The sequence below is a fragment of the Cebus imitator genome, unplaced genomic scaffold (genome assembly GCF_001604975.1).
Source record: "Cebus imitator isolate Cc_AM_T3 unplaced genomic scaffold, Cebus_imitator-1.0 Scaffold11, whole genome shotgun sequence".
NCBI lineage: Eukaryota > Metazoa > Chordata > Mammalia > Primates > Cebidae > Cebus > Cebus imitator.
Genome location: NW_016107326.1, coordinates 7,668,063 through 7,689,183, shown reverse-complemented (window position 1 = coordinate 7,689,183; position 21,121 = coordinate 7,668,063). Strand labels below are relative to the sequence as shown.

The 21,121-nt window shown below is 42.6% G+C and overlaps 1 protein-coding gene across 29 annotated transcripts in view; it reads left to right on the top strand.

Moving 5' to 3' along the window:
• KCNMA1 (potassium calcium-activated channel subfamily M alpha 1) overlaps window positions 1-21,121 on the top strand; it is a 768,447-nt gene that overhangs the window by 689,505 nt on the left and 57,821 nt on the right. For all 29 annotated transcript variants that reach the window (XM_037727278.1, XM_037727288.1, XM_037727276.1 and 26 more), the window contains 2 exons: window positions 1,674-1,898; window positions 5,667-5,859. In XM_037727278.1, coding sequence (XP_037583206.1) covers window positions 1,674-1,898; window positions 5,667-5,859 — 418 coding nt within the window. The remainder of the gene's footprint in view (window positions 1-1,673; window positions 1,899-5,666; window positions 5,860-21,121) is intronic.

Below are 21,121 nucleotides of genomic sequence, written 5' to 3'. Positions count from 1 at the left end.
ATTAAAAATAATTAGGAGACCCATCACATAACAGTGCGTTATAGATTGGTTGGGTGTCCGCTGGTGGCACCCAGGCGCTTGCATTTTCATGTGACCCAGATAACTAACTCCAGGTCTTCTGCAGGAAGTGGGAATATGTGATGTGAGCTCCCCAGTGGGTCTTCCTTGGTCACAGTTTATAAGGCATTTCTTACAGCTTGTATCTCTGGTTTCCTTGGACTGTTGCAGAGGGAAACCAATAATGGTGACAGCCCCTGCTTTATTCTAACTATCGAGTAGTGAAAGCTAGCTTCCTCCTCTCCTTGGGGGTTATTGTAATAACCCTGACATTGTCGTAAATTGCTATATTGGCATTTATACAATCAATGCAGTGATCAATTCTAGAGATTAAATCAAGCAGAGTTTGATATGTACAGTGGACATTAATATGCCTTCCCGAAAGCATTGTAAGCCACATGGAGGCATCCAAGCATGAAGTGGGTAGACAGGGATGGGAGGCATCATCAGTCCAGAAGGAGAGGCAGAGAAAGGTCCACAGCTGGCCTCCTGTCTTCACTAGCTTTGTGAATCAAAGGACCAGCAGTGATTAAGCGTTTGTATTTCCTAGGAAGTTGGGGTTCTCCTCTCCTTTCATTGGTCTCCTTTGTAGATAGAGGTTTGGAGTTGGAGGAAGACACCGGCCTGTTGCTCTTATTGACCTCTCTCTTGCCCCTTGTAATGATTATTTGGGAAGATCTTTTCTCTGAATAACTTAAGCAAAGCAGGCCCCTCCAGAAATGTCCTTGGAAACTCCAAGACAGCATTGAACAGGGGTTAGCAAATTTTTCTGTAATAAGTCATATAATGAATAATTTAGATTTTTCAGGGTATAAGGTCTCTGTTGCTACTGATCAGCTCTGCTGTTGTAGCATAAAAGCAGCCATAGGCAATACCTAAATGTATAAGCATGGCTGCGTTCCAAAACAACTTTATGGGAATTTGAACTTTAATTTTCACAGATTATGACATAGTCTTCTTTTGATTTTTTTCCAACCATTTTGAAGCACAGAAACCATTTTTAGCTCACAGACATACAAAAGAACATAATGGGCCAGATTTGGCCTGTGGGTCATAGTTTTCCACCCCTGGCTTGAGGTAGCATGTTCCACCTGCTGATGCAGTGATGCACTGACATCTCACTGATAAATCTGGAATTCCAAACTCGAATTTCTCAAACTGAGCTCATTGTAGGGATCTGACCATTTTATCATCACCTCAGCAAGCGAGCCAGAAAAGGCAATTCATTTAATCAACAGTTTCATGGAAACTAAGACTTCTCTTTCCAAATAGCATAAATATTCCTTTTCTCTCTTATTTTACCTCCTGAAAATGATTATGAAGATCTGCTCACACATATTTATGGCATATCTTTTTAAAATTTTTTGCTAAAGAAAGTAACAATGTGTGTGGATATACATTTAGATAGATTTATTACATAAATATAATACATATACAACATGCTCAAATTATAGCTCTGTATGACATGTATATAACATTGATGAAATAAAAATAATAGCACATAGTAAGCTCTCAGCAAATGTTTACTTGATTCTTTGCACAAATGATTTTTTCACTCCTCACAACAGCCCTATGCAGCCTTCTCTCTGATACTTACACACATCTCCCTGTTGCAGACTCGAAGTGAGGCCGCCATGACTGTCCTGAGTGGCCATGTCGTGGTCTGTATCTTTGGTGATGTCAGCTCAGCCCTGATCGGCCTCCGGAACCTGGTGATGCCACTCCGTGCCAGCAACTTTCATTACCACGAGCTCAAGCACATTGTGTTTGTGGGCTCTATTGAGTACCTCAAGCGGGAATGGGAGACGCTTCATAACTTCCCCAAAGTGTCCATATTGCCTGTAAGTCCAAGGTCACATTATTGATGCCTTTTCTTCTTTTCATTCACAAAAGAAAATCCCAGATGGATGTAATAGTTGTAGCTTTGATCATGCCTGTGCTTCTTCATCTGGATATGGGCCTGAGGACTCAGTACTTCCCCTATGCTCTGTCAAGGAAAATCCAAACCCTGGGAGACCTTATTAAAAGGAATTTGCAGCCAAGCTCAGTCCCTCATCAGGGATGAAGTTTAGCTTGTTATCAAGTATACTAACCACATCCGTGTCTAAACACTCTCTCGCTCCTGCCTATACAAAACCTAGAGCATTGTTATATTGTGATGTTTATTTGCTTATAAAACTATAGCATTATACTTATGGCATTTTTAATGCTTGGAGAAACCTGATCTGTGCCACCTTCTGTTTTTAACTAAATAAATGCAAATAACAGAGCTCTTTATTTCTGCTGTACAGAAGGCCAACTCCTTCTGTAGCTCAGCCCTACCCTATTAATTTAGAAATACAGAAATGTGTTCACGATTGTATTTGTGTGTGTGTGTGCACATGATATTCTTGACTGCAAACCATTAGGACTCCAGTCTGAAAAAACAATCTGGGACTCCACAATTTAGTGTGAGGATATGGGATTTAGGAGTCACGCAATTAGCTACTTCATAACCATAATCAATGCATAGTCCACAAACTTACCAAAAATTGTAAAGAATTATGCATTTCAACATTTGATATAGTTATCCACATCACAAATTCATGCAAACATTTATCCTCCACCATTTTTCTCGTAAGTTCATGTCTCTAAAACAGAAACAGGGGCCGGGTACGGTAGCTAATCCCTGTAATCCCTGCACTTTGGGAGGCCAAGGCAGGAGGACCGCTTGAGCTCAGGAGTTTGAGAGCAGCCTGGGCAACATGGTGAGACCTCTTGTCTACAAAAGGTTTAAAAAATTAGTCAGATGTGGTGGTGCATGCCTGTAGTTCCAGCTACTTGAGAGGCTGGGAGGTCGAGGCTGCAGTGAGCTATGTAAGCATCACTGCACTCTAGCCTGGGCAACAGAACAAGACCCTGTCTCAAACAAAAGCAAAAACAAAAACAAAAACAGAGGAACATGGATTTCTTTGTATGTCAAGAGGTCTGTTTTTTTTCCCCACTTACAGAGCTAAAATCTGTTATTTCTATCAACAATTTCCAAAACCTCAGAAATGTGGAAAAAAAGAGCCAAGTAATATAATTCATTAAAGAACACACAGGAATCTATCCACAAGTAGTACTCATTACTCATCAGTTGCCACCATGTGTCTTTACATAATGCCTGGCAAAATTGGGCTCAATAAATATTTAAAGGAGTGAGAAAAATATGAGACAGTTATATTTTGGATGCTGGGCCAAAAACCCACTGACTTAGTGAACACAGGTGATTGAAAATAGTCACCTATAGACCAACAGTCATACATAAAGGAGAGCATAAGCATATAAATACTTTGCTAATTCCAGAAATACAGTTGATTTAATCACATGATTCCATAGTTATCTTTCTACATGTGTTCTTCCACATAGTCCCCTGACCTCTAAAAATGTCTTGGTAAAGAGTTTATTATTTTGCTAGGATACATGAGTCTGCGTGTGTATGTGTGTGTAGAGTTGGGTATTTGTGTGCGTTTGGTATTTGTGCGTGTGTGTTGTGTATGTTTGTGTTTCCTTCTGTGTGCCCTTGTATACATTCACTTGTCTGTCTTCATGTATATGAATGAGCTCTCATATTTGCAAGTCCTTTTCAAACCCTCCAAAATGTAACCTACTGAAGCACAATAGATTTTCACAAAATGGGCCTTCATCTATGTCTTCAGAGTTTATTGTTTAAGCAGTACCCTGCCTCTAGGGCCAGCCCATGGAAACATAAGCAATTTCTATGTATGTCATTTGTGTTTCTTGTGGTTTGAAATCATATGTGTACACCTGCACAGGGATCATCTTATATCACAATTACAGCTGGCTTCTCTACAACGTGAAAATTAAAAGAATATGGATGCAGGCAATTGAAGATTATGCACTGGCAAAATGACTCAGGAAGTTGATCGGAGCTGTTTTGTACCAAGAGGTCACAGGAGAAGAGGGCATTCTACTTCTTTCAAGAGACACTGCTTCAGGGCTTGGAACTAGTCATGTCTCAGCAGCACTTACAGTGCTAAATGCCCCTTCCTCCATAGTTGCACTTTGCAGCAGTATTTTAGGGGCTGAGAATCATGACTACCACTGAATCATAAAAGAGGGTAGATAGGCTTCATCTCTGCAGCCAAGTTCCTTCTTCTTGAAGCCACTTCTCCAGAAAGGCAGATGAGAGGAAGATGTTCACGGATATGTGGAAGTTGGTAAACCCTCGCTCTATACAATCAGAGAGTTGAACGTAACTCAGGTCGCCATGCAGGCCAAGAGGAAGCTAGAGTCTAGCTAGAGGACCAGTGAAGCTAGTGGCCAGATGGGAGCCCCAAAATGATGCTGCATGGCCACTGGGGAGCTATGACATGGGGTGGCCTGAATATTTTGTTGTGGCTCCAACTGAAGACAGAGCATGTGGAGGTCATGGTCCTGCCCTTCAATTCTAACCCTTCCATTTTACCTGTGCTTGCATTCCTGGACTCTGTTGTTACCTCCTGGATCTGGGATTTTTCCACCATCTTTTGTTATTTTTTATGTTAAAAATCTGTTTACTGGCTTATTTATTTTTAAATGCACCCATAATATACAAATACATTCTTGTTATAAAATATTCAAACAATATAGAAGTATATAAAGTCAAAAGCAAACTTTCCCCTCACCCCCAGCAATCCTATTTCCCTTCCCAGAGGGAATTACCATTATTAGTGTAATGGATATTTTTCCTGTGCTTTCTTTCTAAACTTACTTACATTTATATATATGTAGTTTTATTTTATCAGGTTTTTTTTAACGTAAATGAAAATATACATTTTTAATTGCCCTAGAACTTTTTTTCCCCCTTCCCCTCTATCTTAGAGAGCCCTCTAAGCTGATGCCTGCATGGAGAGCTAGCTCTTCCTCTTTGCCTCCTGCATACATTTTCACTGTGTGAATGTCCAAAAGTATATTTCACCATTCCTATGTTGTTGGACAATCAGGCCACTACCTTGTGTATTTTTTTCTTGCAGAAATATGTAATAAAATCATATGACCTGGAGCTTAACTGCTTTCCATATCCCTTTTGCATTGCACACATTAATTCCACTCCATCCATAGCTTCCAAATTGAGCCGCACGTCCAGGCCTACCTCATCACTCCATGCTCACTGGCCATTTCCTCTTGGCTGCATTGGAACTGCTGTCTTTTGCCTGAGACAGAAGTGACCTGCTATTAAATAAACAGGCACTTGAAACCCACTCCCTCATTACATTCTGAAAGCCAGAGGTTGCCACAGGACAGTTACTTAAATCAAGACAATTTCCAGGCAGGAAGAAGATGTAGAACCCTGGTATAATTCCTCTCCCGCGTTTGTTAGTAATAGCTTGATTGAGTATTGAGAGCAAGCTTAAAATGCTGCCATCAGCACCAACTACCCTTTAGATTAGCACACAGCTCCTATTCCCTTGAATGTAGTTAGGCCAGCTTAATGTCAAGGCATAAAAAAGATACTTGTTAAATAATTTCCCAAAGCTCCGACTCAATCTTTAATTTGTTTTTATTTTTTTCCTCTTTCCCTCTCCTCTCACTTTTGTTCCTTTCTCTCTCTCTGTTTTTTTTTTTTTCTTTCCTCTATGCCAAAGGGTACGCCATTAAGTCGGGCTGATTTAAGGGCTGTCAACATCAACCTCTGTGACATGTGCGTTATCCTGTCAGCCAATCAGAATAATATTGATGATACTTCGCTGCAGGACAAGGAATGCATCTTGGCGTCACTCAACATCAAATCTATGCAGTTTGATGACAGCATCGGGGTCTTGCAGGCTAATTCCCAAGGTAAGGACAGCCTGTAATACTTCTTTGCTGTGCCTGTGGGGGACAGCGGCTAGCAAGAGGGATATCCTTCACTCAGTAATTCAAAGAGGCTCACATCAGCCTGCCTGGCAGTGAAACCTGCGGTCGCCGGGATGGCTTTCAAAGGGGCATCTGCTGCCTCTTCTTTCCATTCTGGGGTGCAGGCTTGAGACCTGGTCACCCCCACACAGACTAGGTTGCCTTTCCAGAGGATAAACAAGGCTTTAAATGGCCACCCCCTCCGCTTTCCCAAAGAGTGTCTTCATGAGCAGTGTCAGCTGAATGTCAGAGCACTGAAAATATGCTGGCTGCACAATTCTGACTGTTTCCTTCCAGTATGTATTTTTGCCATTGAGCTGGGATGGGAGTGTTAAACTTTGCCATTGTTAGAGCTGCCTCTAGGACTCTGCTGACCAAAGAATGGTGCTCTCCAGAGAGTGGCAACTCTATGGACACTAAAAGTCATTTAGCAAGAGGTGACACTTGTCAGACCACACATTTTCCTATAGGAGGCAAAGCAACCTTAAGTGACACAAGTCTGCCTTCCTACTCTGGCCCCAGTCTTTCCTGTCATTTGTTTTGGGATCCTGGGCAGGGGGGTTACAAGTAAAGATGTCTAGGAGTCTCAGAAAGGAAACGCAGCAAAACCTTCATAACAAACGACCTCCGTAATCAGCATCTGGCAGGATAGGATGCAGAGCATTTTCCTTTGAGTGACACCTCCATGTAGTCTTGCCATAAACTGGAGGATCGTTGTTACATAAGGGCTACCAGCGGGTGGCATGGGCTGCCTGATGAGGACCTGAATCCCATCAGTCCAGGATGGAAGGCTGTAGGAGCACAGTCCTTGAGCGCTATGGCTACTGACATATGAAGCACCACCTTATTGATAGCTGGGCAAGTGTCTGACCTCCTCTACGTCATGCCAGGCTTTCTAGAAGCTCAGCTGGATCACGCATCCTAGATCAGTGAGCTACATTATCTTTTGTCAACTTGACATCACCACCACCACCTTCTACCATTTGCTTAGCATTGCAGAAAATCCAGGAGCAATCATTCCTAGAATCCTCTTCCCTGCATGGCTCTCGGCTAGAGTCAGCTGGTGGGAGAGGGGCATTGGGATGAGATTTGGAAAGTGGAGGAGAAAGAGAGACTTTGATTCTTTGGAGGCAGCTGGAGCCAGACCTTAGCACACCCAGGTTCAAATCATCTCTCAGAGGGGCTTTCTGAGAGCAAGTATCTTCACTGCTGGGAACTGAGAGAGGGGTTGGGGCGTCTCTGGGAGTCTTGAGTTTCACAGCACCTTCTGGTCAAGCTTAAGGGAATCTTCTACTTTTGTGTTGGATGTGAAGTGGTTTCTGTCCTTCTGACATCACCCCAATACAGCCTGAAGCCTAATTTTGACCTCTCCACACTACCATCCTCCCTACCACACCCAAATCTCGATCTTGGTATCCACCTGCTCAGCTGTGCCCACAGGACAGAACAACATGTCAAGGCCTAAGAGAGGCCCTGCACTCTTACTCCCAGCTGCATCCTGCAAAGGCAGAGCCCCCCTCCTGCCCAGGCAGCACAGGTGAGAAAGGAAATGAGAAGACAGTAAGCTGACCTTCTAGGAGGAAAAAGAGGCAAGCTGGCATTTGGTTCCTGCCTTTAAGCCCTTGACCCTCAATATGTGTTCTCTCTGCCCTGTGCCAGTACAGGTATCTATTGGGGAAGCCTGTGAAAACTGTAGAATCTCATGGCTCACCCCAGATCTGCTAGATCAGAATCTGCATTCCAACAAGATCCCCAGGCAACTCAAATGTACCCCTTTAAAGCATAGTAAACCTTCACATGAACAGGATGTGACTAACCCTTGTTAGATGCTCCTTTCCTGGGGAGCAGTGAACCATCAAGGGGAATGGAAAAAAGTAGAAGCAGTGATTCTCCCTTTAAGTAGTGACAGAAGCCAGCAGGAGGAGGCAGGAAAACACTCCTTTTCCCCAACATGCCTATTTCCTCCTAACTCAATCATCACGATTTTCCAGGGCCATAGATTAGAATCTCAGTGGGTAATTTAGTTACACATGCATCTGATGTAGGTGTTCCTTCCAGCTCTCTTAAACCTTATCCCAACCTCTTTGATCCCATGTAAAGGCCAAACTGGTAACAATTCTTTCACTCCCCACTGCTCAAAGCCTTCTTTATTTTTTTTTAGCAAAAGGTAAGCAAGAAAAATAGGTTTTGGCAGGAGATATGGAGGAAAAAGAAAGAGAGCTCATTTCTCCTCTAAATTAAAAAACAAAAGGCACTCTTTCTTTTGTACACACACATGCACACAGCTATGGTCTGAATGTTTTTGTCCCCTCTACCCATTCCCTGCCAAATGCATACACTGAAATCCTAATCCTTAAAGTGACGGTATTAGGTGGTGGGGCCTTTGGGAGGTGTTTAGGTGGTGAGGGTGGAGCCCTCATGAATGGGACTGGTGTCTTATAAAAGAAGCCTGAGGCCGGGCATGGTGGCTCATGCCTTGGGAGGCCAAGGCAGGTGGATCACCTGAGGTCAGGAGTTTGAGACCACTTGGCCAACGTGGCAAAACCCCATCTCTACTAAAAATACAAAAAAATTAGCTGGGTGTGGTGGCAGGCACCTGTAATCCCAGCTACTCAGAAGGCTGACGCAGGAGAATCACTTGAACCCAGGAGGCAAAGGTTGCAGTGAGTTGAGCTCACGCCACTGCACTCCAGCCTGGGCAACAGAGCAAGACTCCATCTAAAAAAATAAATAAATAAAATAAAAGATACCTGAGAAAGACCCCTCACCCCTTTAGTCATGTGAGGACACTGTGAGAAAGTCCTCACCACAGACTGAATGTTCCAGGGCTTTGATCTTAGACTTTCCATCCTCCAGCATTGTGGGAAATAAATTTCCGTTGTCTATCAGTCACCCAGTTTATGGTGTTCATTACAGTGGCCCAAATGGACTAAGACTGCACACATAACAGAAGAAGGCAGAGGATGTGTTTCTATGCTTAGCAGTGATTCTCATAGACCCCTGGTCAGCAGTGGAAGAGAGCATCTGTCTCTCACTAGCCAGCAGTCTGTTCTGCTCCCTAGGAAAGTGTGTCAAAGCTCTAGGCCCACCAAGCCCTTATGTTCCATTGGTTTCTTGTCTGTCTGCTCCTCTCATTTTTGGATACTGTTCTCTGGTGACACATTAGCCTTGCAAAGGCAGTGGTCCACTGGAAGCCATCAACACAGAGAAGTCACTCCTTCCCCAGTGCTCACTTCTCTGGCTACAGTTCCAGCACCTTGCTCCTTGGGCTCCTCCCAGCCTGTGAACTGAGTCTGTGAGCTGAGTTTCCCTGCCTCTCTGTAACTGCGACCCTTTTGACTAACTGGAGTGCCTACTGGCCTGAGATACGTTTGTCATTCTTCATCAGGGTATTTGGCATGATGAAGCTCCAAGGGGATAGGAATTAAGAGGAACAAAAAGATTTCATGTTACTCTTCTTTCTTTCTTTCTTTTTTTTTTTTTTTTTTTTTTTTTTTTTTTATGGAGTCTCACTCTGTTGCCCAGGCTGGAATGCGATGGCATGATCTCAGATCACTGCAACCTCCACCTCTCAGGTTCAAGTGATTGTCCTGCCTCAGCCTCCCGAGTAGCTGGGATTACAGGTGTGCACCACCACGCTAGCTAATTTTTGTATTTTTAGTGGAGACAAGCTTTCACTCTGTTGGCCAGGCTGGTCTCAAACTCCTGACCTCAGGTGATCCACTCGCCTTGGCCTCCCAATGTGCTGGGAATTTCATGTTACGCTTACCATTTTGGGAAACAAATCTAACTTCCTCTGAGTGATAAATGCATAGACTTTTGGCCACTGACACCCTTGCTTTCATTCTTATGTATTCTGTGGTCCTTTATGGAACCCCATGCTACGCTTTGTTTGGATAACTATGTTTCCATGTCTCTAGAACCTAGCTGGGTAGAAATGTGGACTCAGGACAAATGTCATGCTCTTGAGTCAGAATATGCATGCAACTTTATGGAAAGATTTCCTAACATGATGTAATTTAACATGAAAAATGTGCCCTCACATTGAGAAAGTAGAGCCTTCCTTGGACAGCTGCCACTGCATGTTACCAGGGCTCCTAGACTTAACAAAGCCTCTCTTTTCTCTTCTGTTATCTTTTCACATTCCCTTTTGATGTCACTTTTCTAGCCCACATGGTGTCAGAACTGACCCAGCCTAGGGATTCTGGACCAGGCACTTTCTGAAAAGATCCAAGATGTGATGGGTTGTTGTCAAAAACAATTACAGAAGAAGGTGGCATACCCCAAGCTGGATGGTATATCCGATGTGACAGTCGGGTCTATGAGATGCAGTTTTAATATACAGCAGGCAAAACTGCAGTGACAATTACATAAAGCAGATGAAGCTGCTTCTTGCTGGTCAGCAAACATCAGCTCAGAACCACTTTACAGCTCTTTACCAGCAACTAAGTGCCTTTATTTACAGAGTGCCTGTCACTTCCCTTTGGCTGGAGAGCTGGTGTATTATTTAGTACGCATTTATCTGGGGAAAACATTTCAATTTAAATCAGTTGGTACAACGGTGGCTCTTGCCAGACTGTTTCCCTGTGGTTCGAAAAGACAAGAACTGAGTCTGATCTTGGAAGAAAGGGTGAGCAGAGGGAGGCAGGGTCCACTCTCAAAGCTGCTTCCATTCATACCTGAAAAGAGGGAGCATGCAATGGCATTTCCCATTCTGCTGTCATATCATTTGGAAATGAGGATCTTGTAGTTTTTTTCTGCTTAACCTTCCAGGAAGGGTAACTCCTAAGGAAGAGAAAAAGGAACAAATGGCTGTTCTTCGTGCATCAGGCTCTCTAAAGGCCCAGAACCAAAGGTTGCTTGGATTCAGCCACTCACAATGCTTGCAGGACTCAGGTGACTGGAGGAGGTATCCCCATAAACAGTGACAGCACAAGGAGACAAGCATGAGGCTAGAAATTGGGGAATACAAAGGGCTTCCCGGTTTATGTATTTCGAGGAATTGAGAAGGCTTTCAAGCAGGGGTAGCGTCTATGGATGACTTGAATACATGTGTCCATGGAGCACTTGAAATGTGTTTAGGAATTAAATTTTTCCTTGTATTTAATTTTAACAAATATAAAAATGTAAAGTGACACATAACCAGTGGCTACCATATTGGATGGTGGAGTCTTAGAGAGTAGACTTGTCTTGCGAAGGGTTTGCATTTGGGGGAGTCATCAAAGATTTATGAGAAAAGGCTAATTAAGTCCATGCTTGGAAAAGATAACAGGTAGAGGCAAAGCGAGCTGGCTTGAGTCAGAGTGAATGGAAGAGAGGGGGGAGGTCCCTGGGGATGTGTTAGAGGGACAGGGACAAGTACAATTTGTCTCCAATACAGGGTACATGTAAGGCAGCAGGGAGAGATGAGGCTGAAATGTGGGTTAGGCATTGAGGAATTTCTTTTCTTTCTTGAGTTAGGAAGCTATAAATAATTTTTTATGTGTTTATGAGTTAGGAGGCTATAAATAATTCAATAGGCACTGGGGAGCTACAGAAGGTTTCAAAGCAAGAGAGTGATGGGATTGGACCTGAGCTTTAGGAAGATGGATCCGGTGGCCCCATGAAGCATTGTTTGGGATGGAAAAGAAGAGAATGCAGGGACTCTGGTTAGGAACAGTGGCTATCCAGATGGCAGCCTGAACCTTGGACTGGAAGAAGAATGGGAGGTTCTAGCAGTTGTCACTGTAGATAGAAAACAGTCTGTATGGATGTGTGCTTCCTCCCATGGGTCAGAGATGGTAGAGGGGAGGGACAGGCTGCAGGAGGAAGCAGTGTTGGGAGGATTGGGTTTTAGTCATGGTTTATTTCCATGGGAACTTAGTGGAAAGTCCAGATGGGCATGAAAAGCTGAAGGGTGGAAATGAAGTCCTTAATTCAGGAAAAGTTTGCTTCTAGAGATCTGGCCCATTGTTCATGCTCTAGGAGCAAAGGAGATCCTCAGGGAGAGGGAGAGAGGCAAGAGAATTGCAGGACAGAAGTATAAGGACCATCTTAGAAAGAGGGTAGATGGAACCTTTGGTAGAAGCCAGAGAACCGAAAGCTGAGCCTGTCTCAAACGTCCCAGGAGAGGGAGGAGCCAAGATGTCAAACCCAGGACATATATCCTCTGCCTCGTTCCTCTTGCCTTTTTTCCATATTCTGTGCCTTTTTATAGATGCACACACACACACACACACACACGGCTTCCCTCCCGCCCTCCCTGACCTGAAGCTATAGTTACACTAAATGAACATCCACATATAAGCGGGCACTCTCCTTTTTCTGCATTTCAGCAAAGGTTAAGAGCCTGAAGTAGGGAACGACATTTTTCTTTGGAAGTATGGCAGCCGTCCTTGGAGAGATAGCATTAATTGGGGGCATAGGGTACACCTTCCCTATCCTAAAGTCTGAGATGTCTTTTACTGTTCCAGAGAAGAAAATGCTATTTCTCCTTTATCTTTGTGTGAGACAAGGTGGATTAGGATCTCTAAATTACTGGATGGCAAAAAGCAGAACTAAAAGGATCTTCCTAAAGTGGAACTCCAGGATCCAATTCACAGGATACAATGCATTGAGGACCTCTGCATGTTAATTTTCAAATGATCAGTAAAGACAAACAAGATAAACCTTGGTGATAAAAGCTCCATTTCTTTTGAGCAGTGATTGTTTCATCCATGTTGGGATAGGAGGGAATGTGTCAAGAGCTATGAAGATTTGAAGGAGAAATTTGAGAAATAAAAGAATGTTGTAAAGAGGACAATCAGAATGGGGTAGTGCCTGGACAACACGTCACTTGCCAAGTGGTTAAGAGAATAAGCCCAGCAGCTTAAAGGGCCATTTAATCTTCTGCTCCATTGGACAAAACCCAGGGCCAATGGTTAATAATTAAGGAGGACAGGATTTTAGCCCAACATAAGGAAGACATTTCTGTAATAGAATGGATTGCCTGAAAAGGCAGTGAGCCTCCTATCCCTGACTGTCCCTTTGCCAAAGGAGAGTTACTGACATGCTCTTTGTGACAGGAGGGAGATTGGTAGAGATGAGTTCTGTGGTCCTCTACAACTAAGGGTATCCAGCATGTTCTTGATTTTTATTACACAGGGATCTGTGTTTTATATGATCTGCACTGTAACTCCAAAGGAAGAGCTATGGTGTTTGGCAGGATTGGGGTCATGGGTCTTTTACTGGAAGTGTTCATGTCCTTCCTGAACAGGACTGTCTTTGTGTTTAAAGACGGGGAGCAGATGGCATTGGGGTGAGCAGCTGCACATCTGGCTTTTCCATTAATTGGACAGACCACCCCATCTTCAACTTCCATGCCACCCTTCCACACTTGCCTTTTTTTCTCAGTGCTCTGCCTTCTCCCACTTCTATAAGCCTGGCTTTCCCGCCCCCCCCAGGTGGCTCACGCTTTCTTGCAGACACACCTATACATATATCCTCACATACATTCCCCCTCCTTGAAATCAGAGAAGCATTTTTTCAGCTGCTCCCATATAACATTTCATTACCACAATATTCTCTCTCAATTCTGAAATGGCGGTGGGGGAGAAGCCATTTCTCTTTATACCCACTGAACGAACAAAGCTCAGCGCTAAAATATTTTTCTTCCGTTGTAACTGAAACTGCTCTTGGCTTCCGTCCCAAAAACCAGAAAGACAATTATACTTAACTGTTTAGAGATTTATAAATACCACACTGGAGTAGCCTCTAGGTAGTAACTTTAGATACCCAACCCAATAATTTTCTTTTATTGGTTTGTGATTTAGATCTTATTTTGAGTCCTCTATAATAAGAGTAGTACATTTCATTAAAAGAGCTTACTAAACAATAAAGAAAATCTGGCTTCGGGCGCTGAGCAGGTCTCAAGTACAGAAAGGGGCCTGCCCTGTTACATTTCTTCTGTGGACATCACAAGATGAATCTCATCACAAGAATCTCAGGTGCAGATGTATTTCAGCAAAGCAGCAATTGCAGCTGTTTTCTAAATGACTTCAACTTAGGAGAATTTTTCCTATACAGCATATTTCATCACATGAGAGATTCTTTAACCCTGCCATTTACCATTCTCGTAATGTATTCCTAGCAAAAGAAACAAGGAAAAACAACAGCAGCAGCTGTAACAGGAGACTGAGAGACTTGGACTACTTTCTGAACTCATTTTACGGAGGGTTTTATGCCCTCCATACATGAAGAACTTCCTTGGGGAGTGGATGTGCAGAAGAAAAAGTAAAAACAGACAAAATAATCTTTTCCTTGCAACTGCATGCAGAGCAGATTCACGTCCACACTCAGGCTGCGCCCAGCTTGGGACAACTTCAGTGAAGGGAAATCTTAGCTTCAGAGACAGAAAGCAGATGTGGGGTGGTGTTGGGGTTGGCCTGAACTTACCGTTTCAGCATCTGGCTCTCACGTGCCAGTTTACTCCTCAAAATTTGTGTGCCCGGTGAATGCCTCTTTTAATATAATTGTAATGTTTTTTTCAGGTGAGCCATACACCAGGCACGTTCCTATATAATATCTTATTTAATCTCCCTGACAACCTGCTGAGGGAGAGTTACCACCTCCGTTTTACAGATGAGAAAACAGAGACTCAGGAATATTGGACACCTTTGCCATAGACTCCTACCTACTCAAGGGCACATGGAGTTGATCTCCAAACTGCCTGATTTCAAAGTCCATGCTTTTCCCAGCACATCAGCCTGTCTCATAAAAGGCAAGTGTTATCCTGATGAGAATGGGCTTGAAGCTATACACATGCTTTCAAGGGTCCCGGGGGCACCCCCAGGACAAACATTCAAGGGAATTAAAGTGCTCCAGGTGCGCCAGCCTCATTCCTATAACTGGTCCTTGCACCCAAGGGCCTGAAGTTTGTTTTCAATGGTCCTTGTCTCCATGAATCCCCATTTTTTGAGCCCTTGACCCTAGCTGTTCCAACAATGAGAGATACTAGGATTCTGTTGGCTTGAGTCTTCCTTGCTAGAACCACTGGACAAACGAGTAAATCGGGAGGTGGAGGGACGGGGCGAAGGTAAGCGTTCCGCTTAGCCTGCCTCTGTGGCCAGTGTGACTGCTGGAGCCTTTCTTTTCTGTTTTCCTTGTTAATATAGATTGGACTTTAGGGGTTTCAGGGAAAAGGTGGAGTATTTTGAGACCCAGCCATTACTTTCTTTGTGAACACTTACAGAATATTTCCTGGCTTTATTTACTCCTTCCGTGCTCAAGTGGAAGTTTCCATGGTAGGCAGCAAATGAGAATGAGGAGACCACTGCTGTGCCCAAAGCCTAGGTTCAGAGAAATTGTCTTATGGGGGGAAAGCACAGCTGTACAATCAGAGAAAAGTAAAGGAAGTCTTGTAATCCCATGGACTCTCTCAGACCCCTTGTTAAATTCTGGATAAAGATAGGTAACTACCCTATCCTAAGTGTCAGTTTGATTTGCATCTTACGCCTGAGGCTAGTGCCCCTGTTCTCTCCATGGCCTATGCTGTTGTGGAGGTAATGGGATCTACAGGCAAAAGAGAGAGAAACATAAAATAAGTTGTATGGAACAACTTTGACACACATACTTAACGATAGAGGGTTTGGAACATTCCAGTGTATTCTTTGTTCATAGTGTGGGCCATTTCATTCAAGCACACATGCCTCAAGCTGTCAGAAAGTCTAGCCAGCCATTTAGCACATTTTTGTCTTCACCCACTCTTTTATAGGCAAAATCTCATGTGCAGTCTTAAAAATTTTATTTCTTTTCTTAAAAGTGACAAGAGAGAAACTCCATCTCAAAAAAAGAAAAAAAAAATGTAAAAAAAGTGGCCCTGAGGCCAGGCGCAGTGGCTCATGCCTGTAATTCCAACTCTTTGGAGGCCAAGGCAGATAGATCACCTGAAGTTGGGAGTTCAAGACCAGCCTGGCCAACATGGTGAAACCCCATCTCTATTAAAAGTACAAAACTAAGCCAGGTGTGGTGGCGCAATGCATGTCTGTAGTCCCAGCTATGCCGGAGGCTGAGGCAGGAGAATCTCTTGAACCGGGAGGTGGAGGTTGCAGTGAGCTGAGACTGCGCCACTGCACTCCAGCCTGGGTGACAAAGTGAGACTCCATCTCAAAAACAAAAACAGACAACCAAAAAAAGTGGCCCTGCAAAGAAGTCAGCTGATTTATAAATGACTTTAGTTCTGGATTTATTGAACATTTAAGGATACAGCTACTCCTTCAATGCTTGAATTATATTTCATGGAATGTTCTGAAAGAACATTATTTTCTGAATTCTAGAAAATCAGGACAGTCCTGAGCATCTTGTTACAGTTCTCCAGGAGAGATTTTCTACCAGATGTTTTCAGTGCCCCAGGAATGCTGCCACGCAATGTGTTATGAGAAGGCAGAGGTGGCTTTGGACTATGGTAGTTGGGAAAGACTCCAGAGTAAATGGACTGGAATTTGAAAATAAGTGCGATTATCACAAGTAAAGGTGCCAACAGGCATGTGGAAAGGGCTGAAGCTGAGTAACAGAAGGCACAGGAACGGGAAAGGCCAAGAGCATTTCACAGACGGTCACCCGGCTGTGTACTAATGATATAACCAAGGGACTTAAAGGGCTCACTATGTCAAAGGAAATGCTTGTAGGTGGGCCCACTGTTAACCTGAATAGATCCTCCAAATAAGCACCTGTTCTATTGTTTTGCTAACCTCCTCACGCTCACCAACTGCAAGAAATCTTTTTAAATGCTTAGCACAGCACCTCATACCTAGTAGACCCTTAGTAGAGGTTTGTGGAGGGGATGAATACATGAATAAATGATTTAATCCTGCTATCTGTTGTTTGCAGCCTGTTCTCTCTTAGCATGCCTCAAATGAGATAAAGCAGCCAAATACCTGTATTAGAAACCTACATTTTCCCTCCAGGCTTCAGCCTTCCTTCAGTTGACAAGTGGGCACTGGACAAGGGTTACAGAGATCAAAGATGTTGCACTTGTATGTAGGAGCCTTTATCAGATGACCAGGTTGTCTCTAGTATAAACTGTCCTATTCCCTTAACCTTTACTGATAGCGTCTGGCCCTCAACCTTTGACTAGCCTTGCTGGATGTACTATTACACACTACCAGTCCAAGGCCCGAGGCTATAGGACTGAGACCTCCTAAGTTCAACAAAGGGCAGAAAATATCTTTGCTTTCTGCTCCAGGGAGCTGTGAATGTTTCCTGGGAGCCTCTCTGGCCATGTAGAAATGGACATTCCTCTCAGAGGTTGACTGGAGCAGGAGGAATTTGGAAGAAGGGTTTTGTTGCTCTGGTTCATGATGGTGAATCATAAACATGGCTGTCAGAGTGAAGATGCGGTCATGGAGGGTTGAGGAACAGGTTTTAAATCCTGGTTCTGTCCATCATGTGTAACTCGGCATGACAGACACAATAGATTTCATTTCCTCATCTATAAGATGACTTTGTTAAAATGACCCCATCCCAAGACACAGAGGTATCAGGATGTGAATACACTGATCCAGATTTTATTTCCTCATCTAAGAAGATGAGTTTGTTAAAGTGAATCTACCCAAAATGCCGAGGGATCAGTGTGTGAACACAAAGACATGATGGCTGCAGAAAAGTGTTATAAAACATCAAGGGCTGTAGAAATAGCACTTTGCATATGTGGGGTCTGGAATGACAGCTTGAGTTTGAATCCCAGATCTGCCACTTACCAGGCCTGGGAAAATTGCTTAACCTCTTTGTATCTCAATTTTCTCACTAAGCATACTAAATGCACCTGGCTTATAAAATGGCTATGAAAATTCAGTGAGATACAGGGCTTTCTGTCATCCATACAGTACCTTTAAGTAAGCCAGAAAAAGTCACTCTTTTCTCAAGACACCTTATTTTCATCTGAAAAAAATGGTGATAATGTATTAACATGTTTGAACAATACACTTTTCTGCCATCTTCTAGGAAAAAATATTGTCATAAAGATGCAAATATACAGTGCCCATTGATATGAGTGGTACTCACTTAGATTAGCTCCTGTGCAGTGCCCAACCTTCACAACCATACATGGCAACCCTAAGTGACTGGTTATAAAAGCACTTCCTACCTAGGAAAATGGGAGAAATCAATCAATGTTAGCTATTTTTGTTATGGTTATTACTGGACAATTTTACTATTTTATGTCATCCCCTCCCACTCCCAGATTAACAAATACTAACAAGTTAGGGTTATCCACTTGTGTCTAGCAGCCAGAATTATTGTTGATCTGTTTGTCTGTAAATATGCATAGAAAATAGATGATGACAGAAACCAAGTCACCTTTGGAAGGTAAGCAGCCCAGGTAAGGTAGACTTATAAAAGCCTAGAGAGGAGCTGAGGAAGAACTAGGGCTGATGAACAGCTAGCTTGGGGATCCTCCCCTCAGTAGATAGGCTAGCATGGCACCAAACAATGGAGCTGCTCTCTGAAGCAGAGGCTAGGTTGGGACAGCTTGCTGACAGAAAACCTCATACACTTCCAATCTCAGGGATTTGTTTATGGCAGGATCCCTGATGCTGGTGAAGTGATGCCATTGCAGAGCTGCTACTGGCAGAGCAGGACCCATGCTACTCCACCTAGTTGACAGGTGGCACTTAATTTCCCTTCTTTGTGCCTTTTTTCCTTGAAAACAGTAATTTTGGCTCTCAGTCAGGAAACCTATAACATATTAGTTCTCAATTGGGGAAGCGGTGTTGTACCCCTTTAAATAGCTAATACAGTGACAGAGCTTCTCTGTGATCCTCCTTCTACCTCATCATAGACACATAAATATGTACATACAAATTTAAGAGGTTTACTACTCTAATGATTTTCTTCCCCTCCAGGTTTATTGGGCTACAATCAACAAATAAAAGTTGTATATATTTAAGGTTTACAACATGATGATTTGATAAACATATACACTGTGAAATGATTACCAAAATCAAATTAATGAAGACATCAATCATCTCACACATACTATTGTATTGTATTGTGTGTATGCATATGTATGTGTGTGTGTGTGTTCCCAGGTGTGTGTCGTGAGGACACTTAAGATCTATTCTCTTTGCAAACTTCAAGTGTATTACACAGTACTATCAACTATAGTCACCATACTGTACATCACAGCCCCAGAATTTATTCATCTTATAGCAGGAAGTTTGTACCCTTTGACCAACATCTCCCCATCCCCCCCACCCCCACCTCAGTCTCTGGCAATCACTGTTCACTCTTTGCTTCTCTGAGTTCACCTTTTTAGATTCCACATATACGTGAGTTCATACTGTATTTGTCCTTCTATAACTAGCTTATTTCAAGTAACATCTCTGCTGTTGAATGGCAGGATTTCTGTCTTATTTATGGCTGAATAATATTCCACTATATATATGTAGGTACATACACACATAGATCATATTTTCTTTATCTACTCATCCATCAATGGACACCAGTGGTTTCTATATCTTGGCTATTGTAAATAGTGCTGCAGTAAACATGGAGGTGCAGATGTCTCTTTGAGATACCGATTTCATTTCCATTGGAAATGGATCCCAGAAGTGAGATTGCTGAATCATGTGATGGTTCCATTTTTAATTTTTTATAGAAACTTCATACTGTTTTCTATTGGGCTGTACCAATTTACATTCCCACCAGCAGTGTACAAGGGTTCTCTTTTCGCCACACCCTCACCAACACGTGTTATCACTTGTCTTTTTAATAATAGCAATCTTCACGGGTGTGAGGTGATATTTTATTGATATCTTATTACTCCAGGACAGTTAAATTAGACACTGATGCAGGCATGCATTGGTGATTCCAACGTGCAGCCCGAGTTGAGAAACACAGGTTTAGCCCCTTACTTACTCAAGGAAACCATCTCTGATCCTTGTATCTGGGCAGCTGATTTACTAAAGCTTACATTTCCAGAGGAATGTATCTTGTTTGATTTCCATCTTTTTCTGATGACTAGTAATATCAAGCACCTTTTCGTATCTACTTGTTGGCCATTTGTATATCTTCCTTATAAAAATGTCTATTAGGTTTCTTTGCCTATTTCTTAACCAGGTTATTTTCTTGCTATTGAGTATATGAGTTCTTTATATAGTTGGGATATTAATCCTTTATTGGATTTGTGGTTTTAAAATGTTTTCTCCCATTTTTAGGTTGCCTTCTCACTTTGTGGATTGTTCTCCTTGCTGTGCAGATTTTTAGTTTGATGTAGTCCCACTTGTTTATTTTTGCTTTTTTGGCCTATGCTTTTGGTTTCATTTCCAATAAATCATTGCCCAGACCATTGTCAAGGAGCCCTATTTTTTCTCCTAGGAATTTTACAGTTTCAGATTTTACATTCAAGTCTTTAATCCATTTGATTTTTTATTTTGGTGTAAGAGAAGTGTTCAGTTTTATTCTTTTGCATGTAAATATTGTTTTCTGAGCATTATTTATTGAATAGACTATCCTTTCCCCACTGTGTGTTCTTGGCATTTTTGTCAATGATTAGTTGACCATAAATGGGTGGATTTATTTCTGAACTAGCCCACTGGTTTTCAACCTTAGCTGCACATTGTACTCACCTGGGGAACTTCTAACATTCTTGACATGCTCAGGCCATATTCCAGAGCAATTAAATTAGACACTGATGCAAGTATGCATCAGTGATTCCAACGTGTAGCCCGAGTTGAGAAACACAGGTTTAGTCCCTTACTTACTCAAGGCAACCATCTCTGATTCTTGTATCCGGGCAGCTGATTTACTAAAGCTTACGTTTCCAGAGGAATGTATCTTAGAAATTTATTTATAGAATAAATCATTTTCCACGGTATGATTGCTAGGAGGTTTGAAGAGCATATAATGGACATTATAAAGTGCAGGATATATGAGAAATTCACCAACTTCCACATGGTTTCTAGCAGGGAGCTAGTGGGAGCTGGGAAAATATACCAGAGGGTGTCCATTTGAGAGGTCAAGGCAGGTGGGCACAGACAATTCTTTGAATACCTAATCATCATAGGAAATGGAAGAATTTTGAAAATCAATCAGGCCATGGGCCTAAAGGCAAGCAAAGAAGGTAAATAATAAGAACGTCAGGGTTGAGGTTTCACACTTAATCTATAAAACTACTTTTAATAGGCCCCTAGGTGCTTATAAATTCATGGTGGCTTTCTCTTTATTGGGATTATATGGGTCTATTCCACAT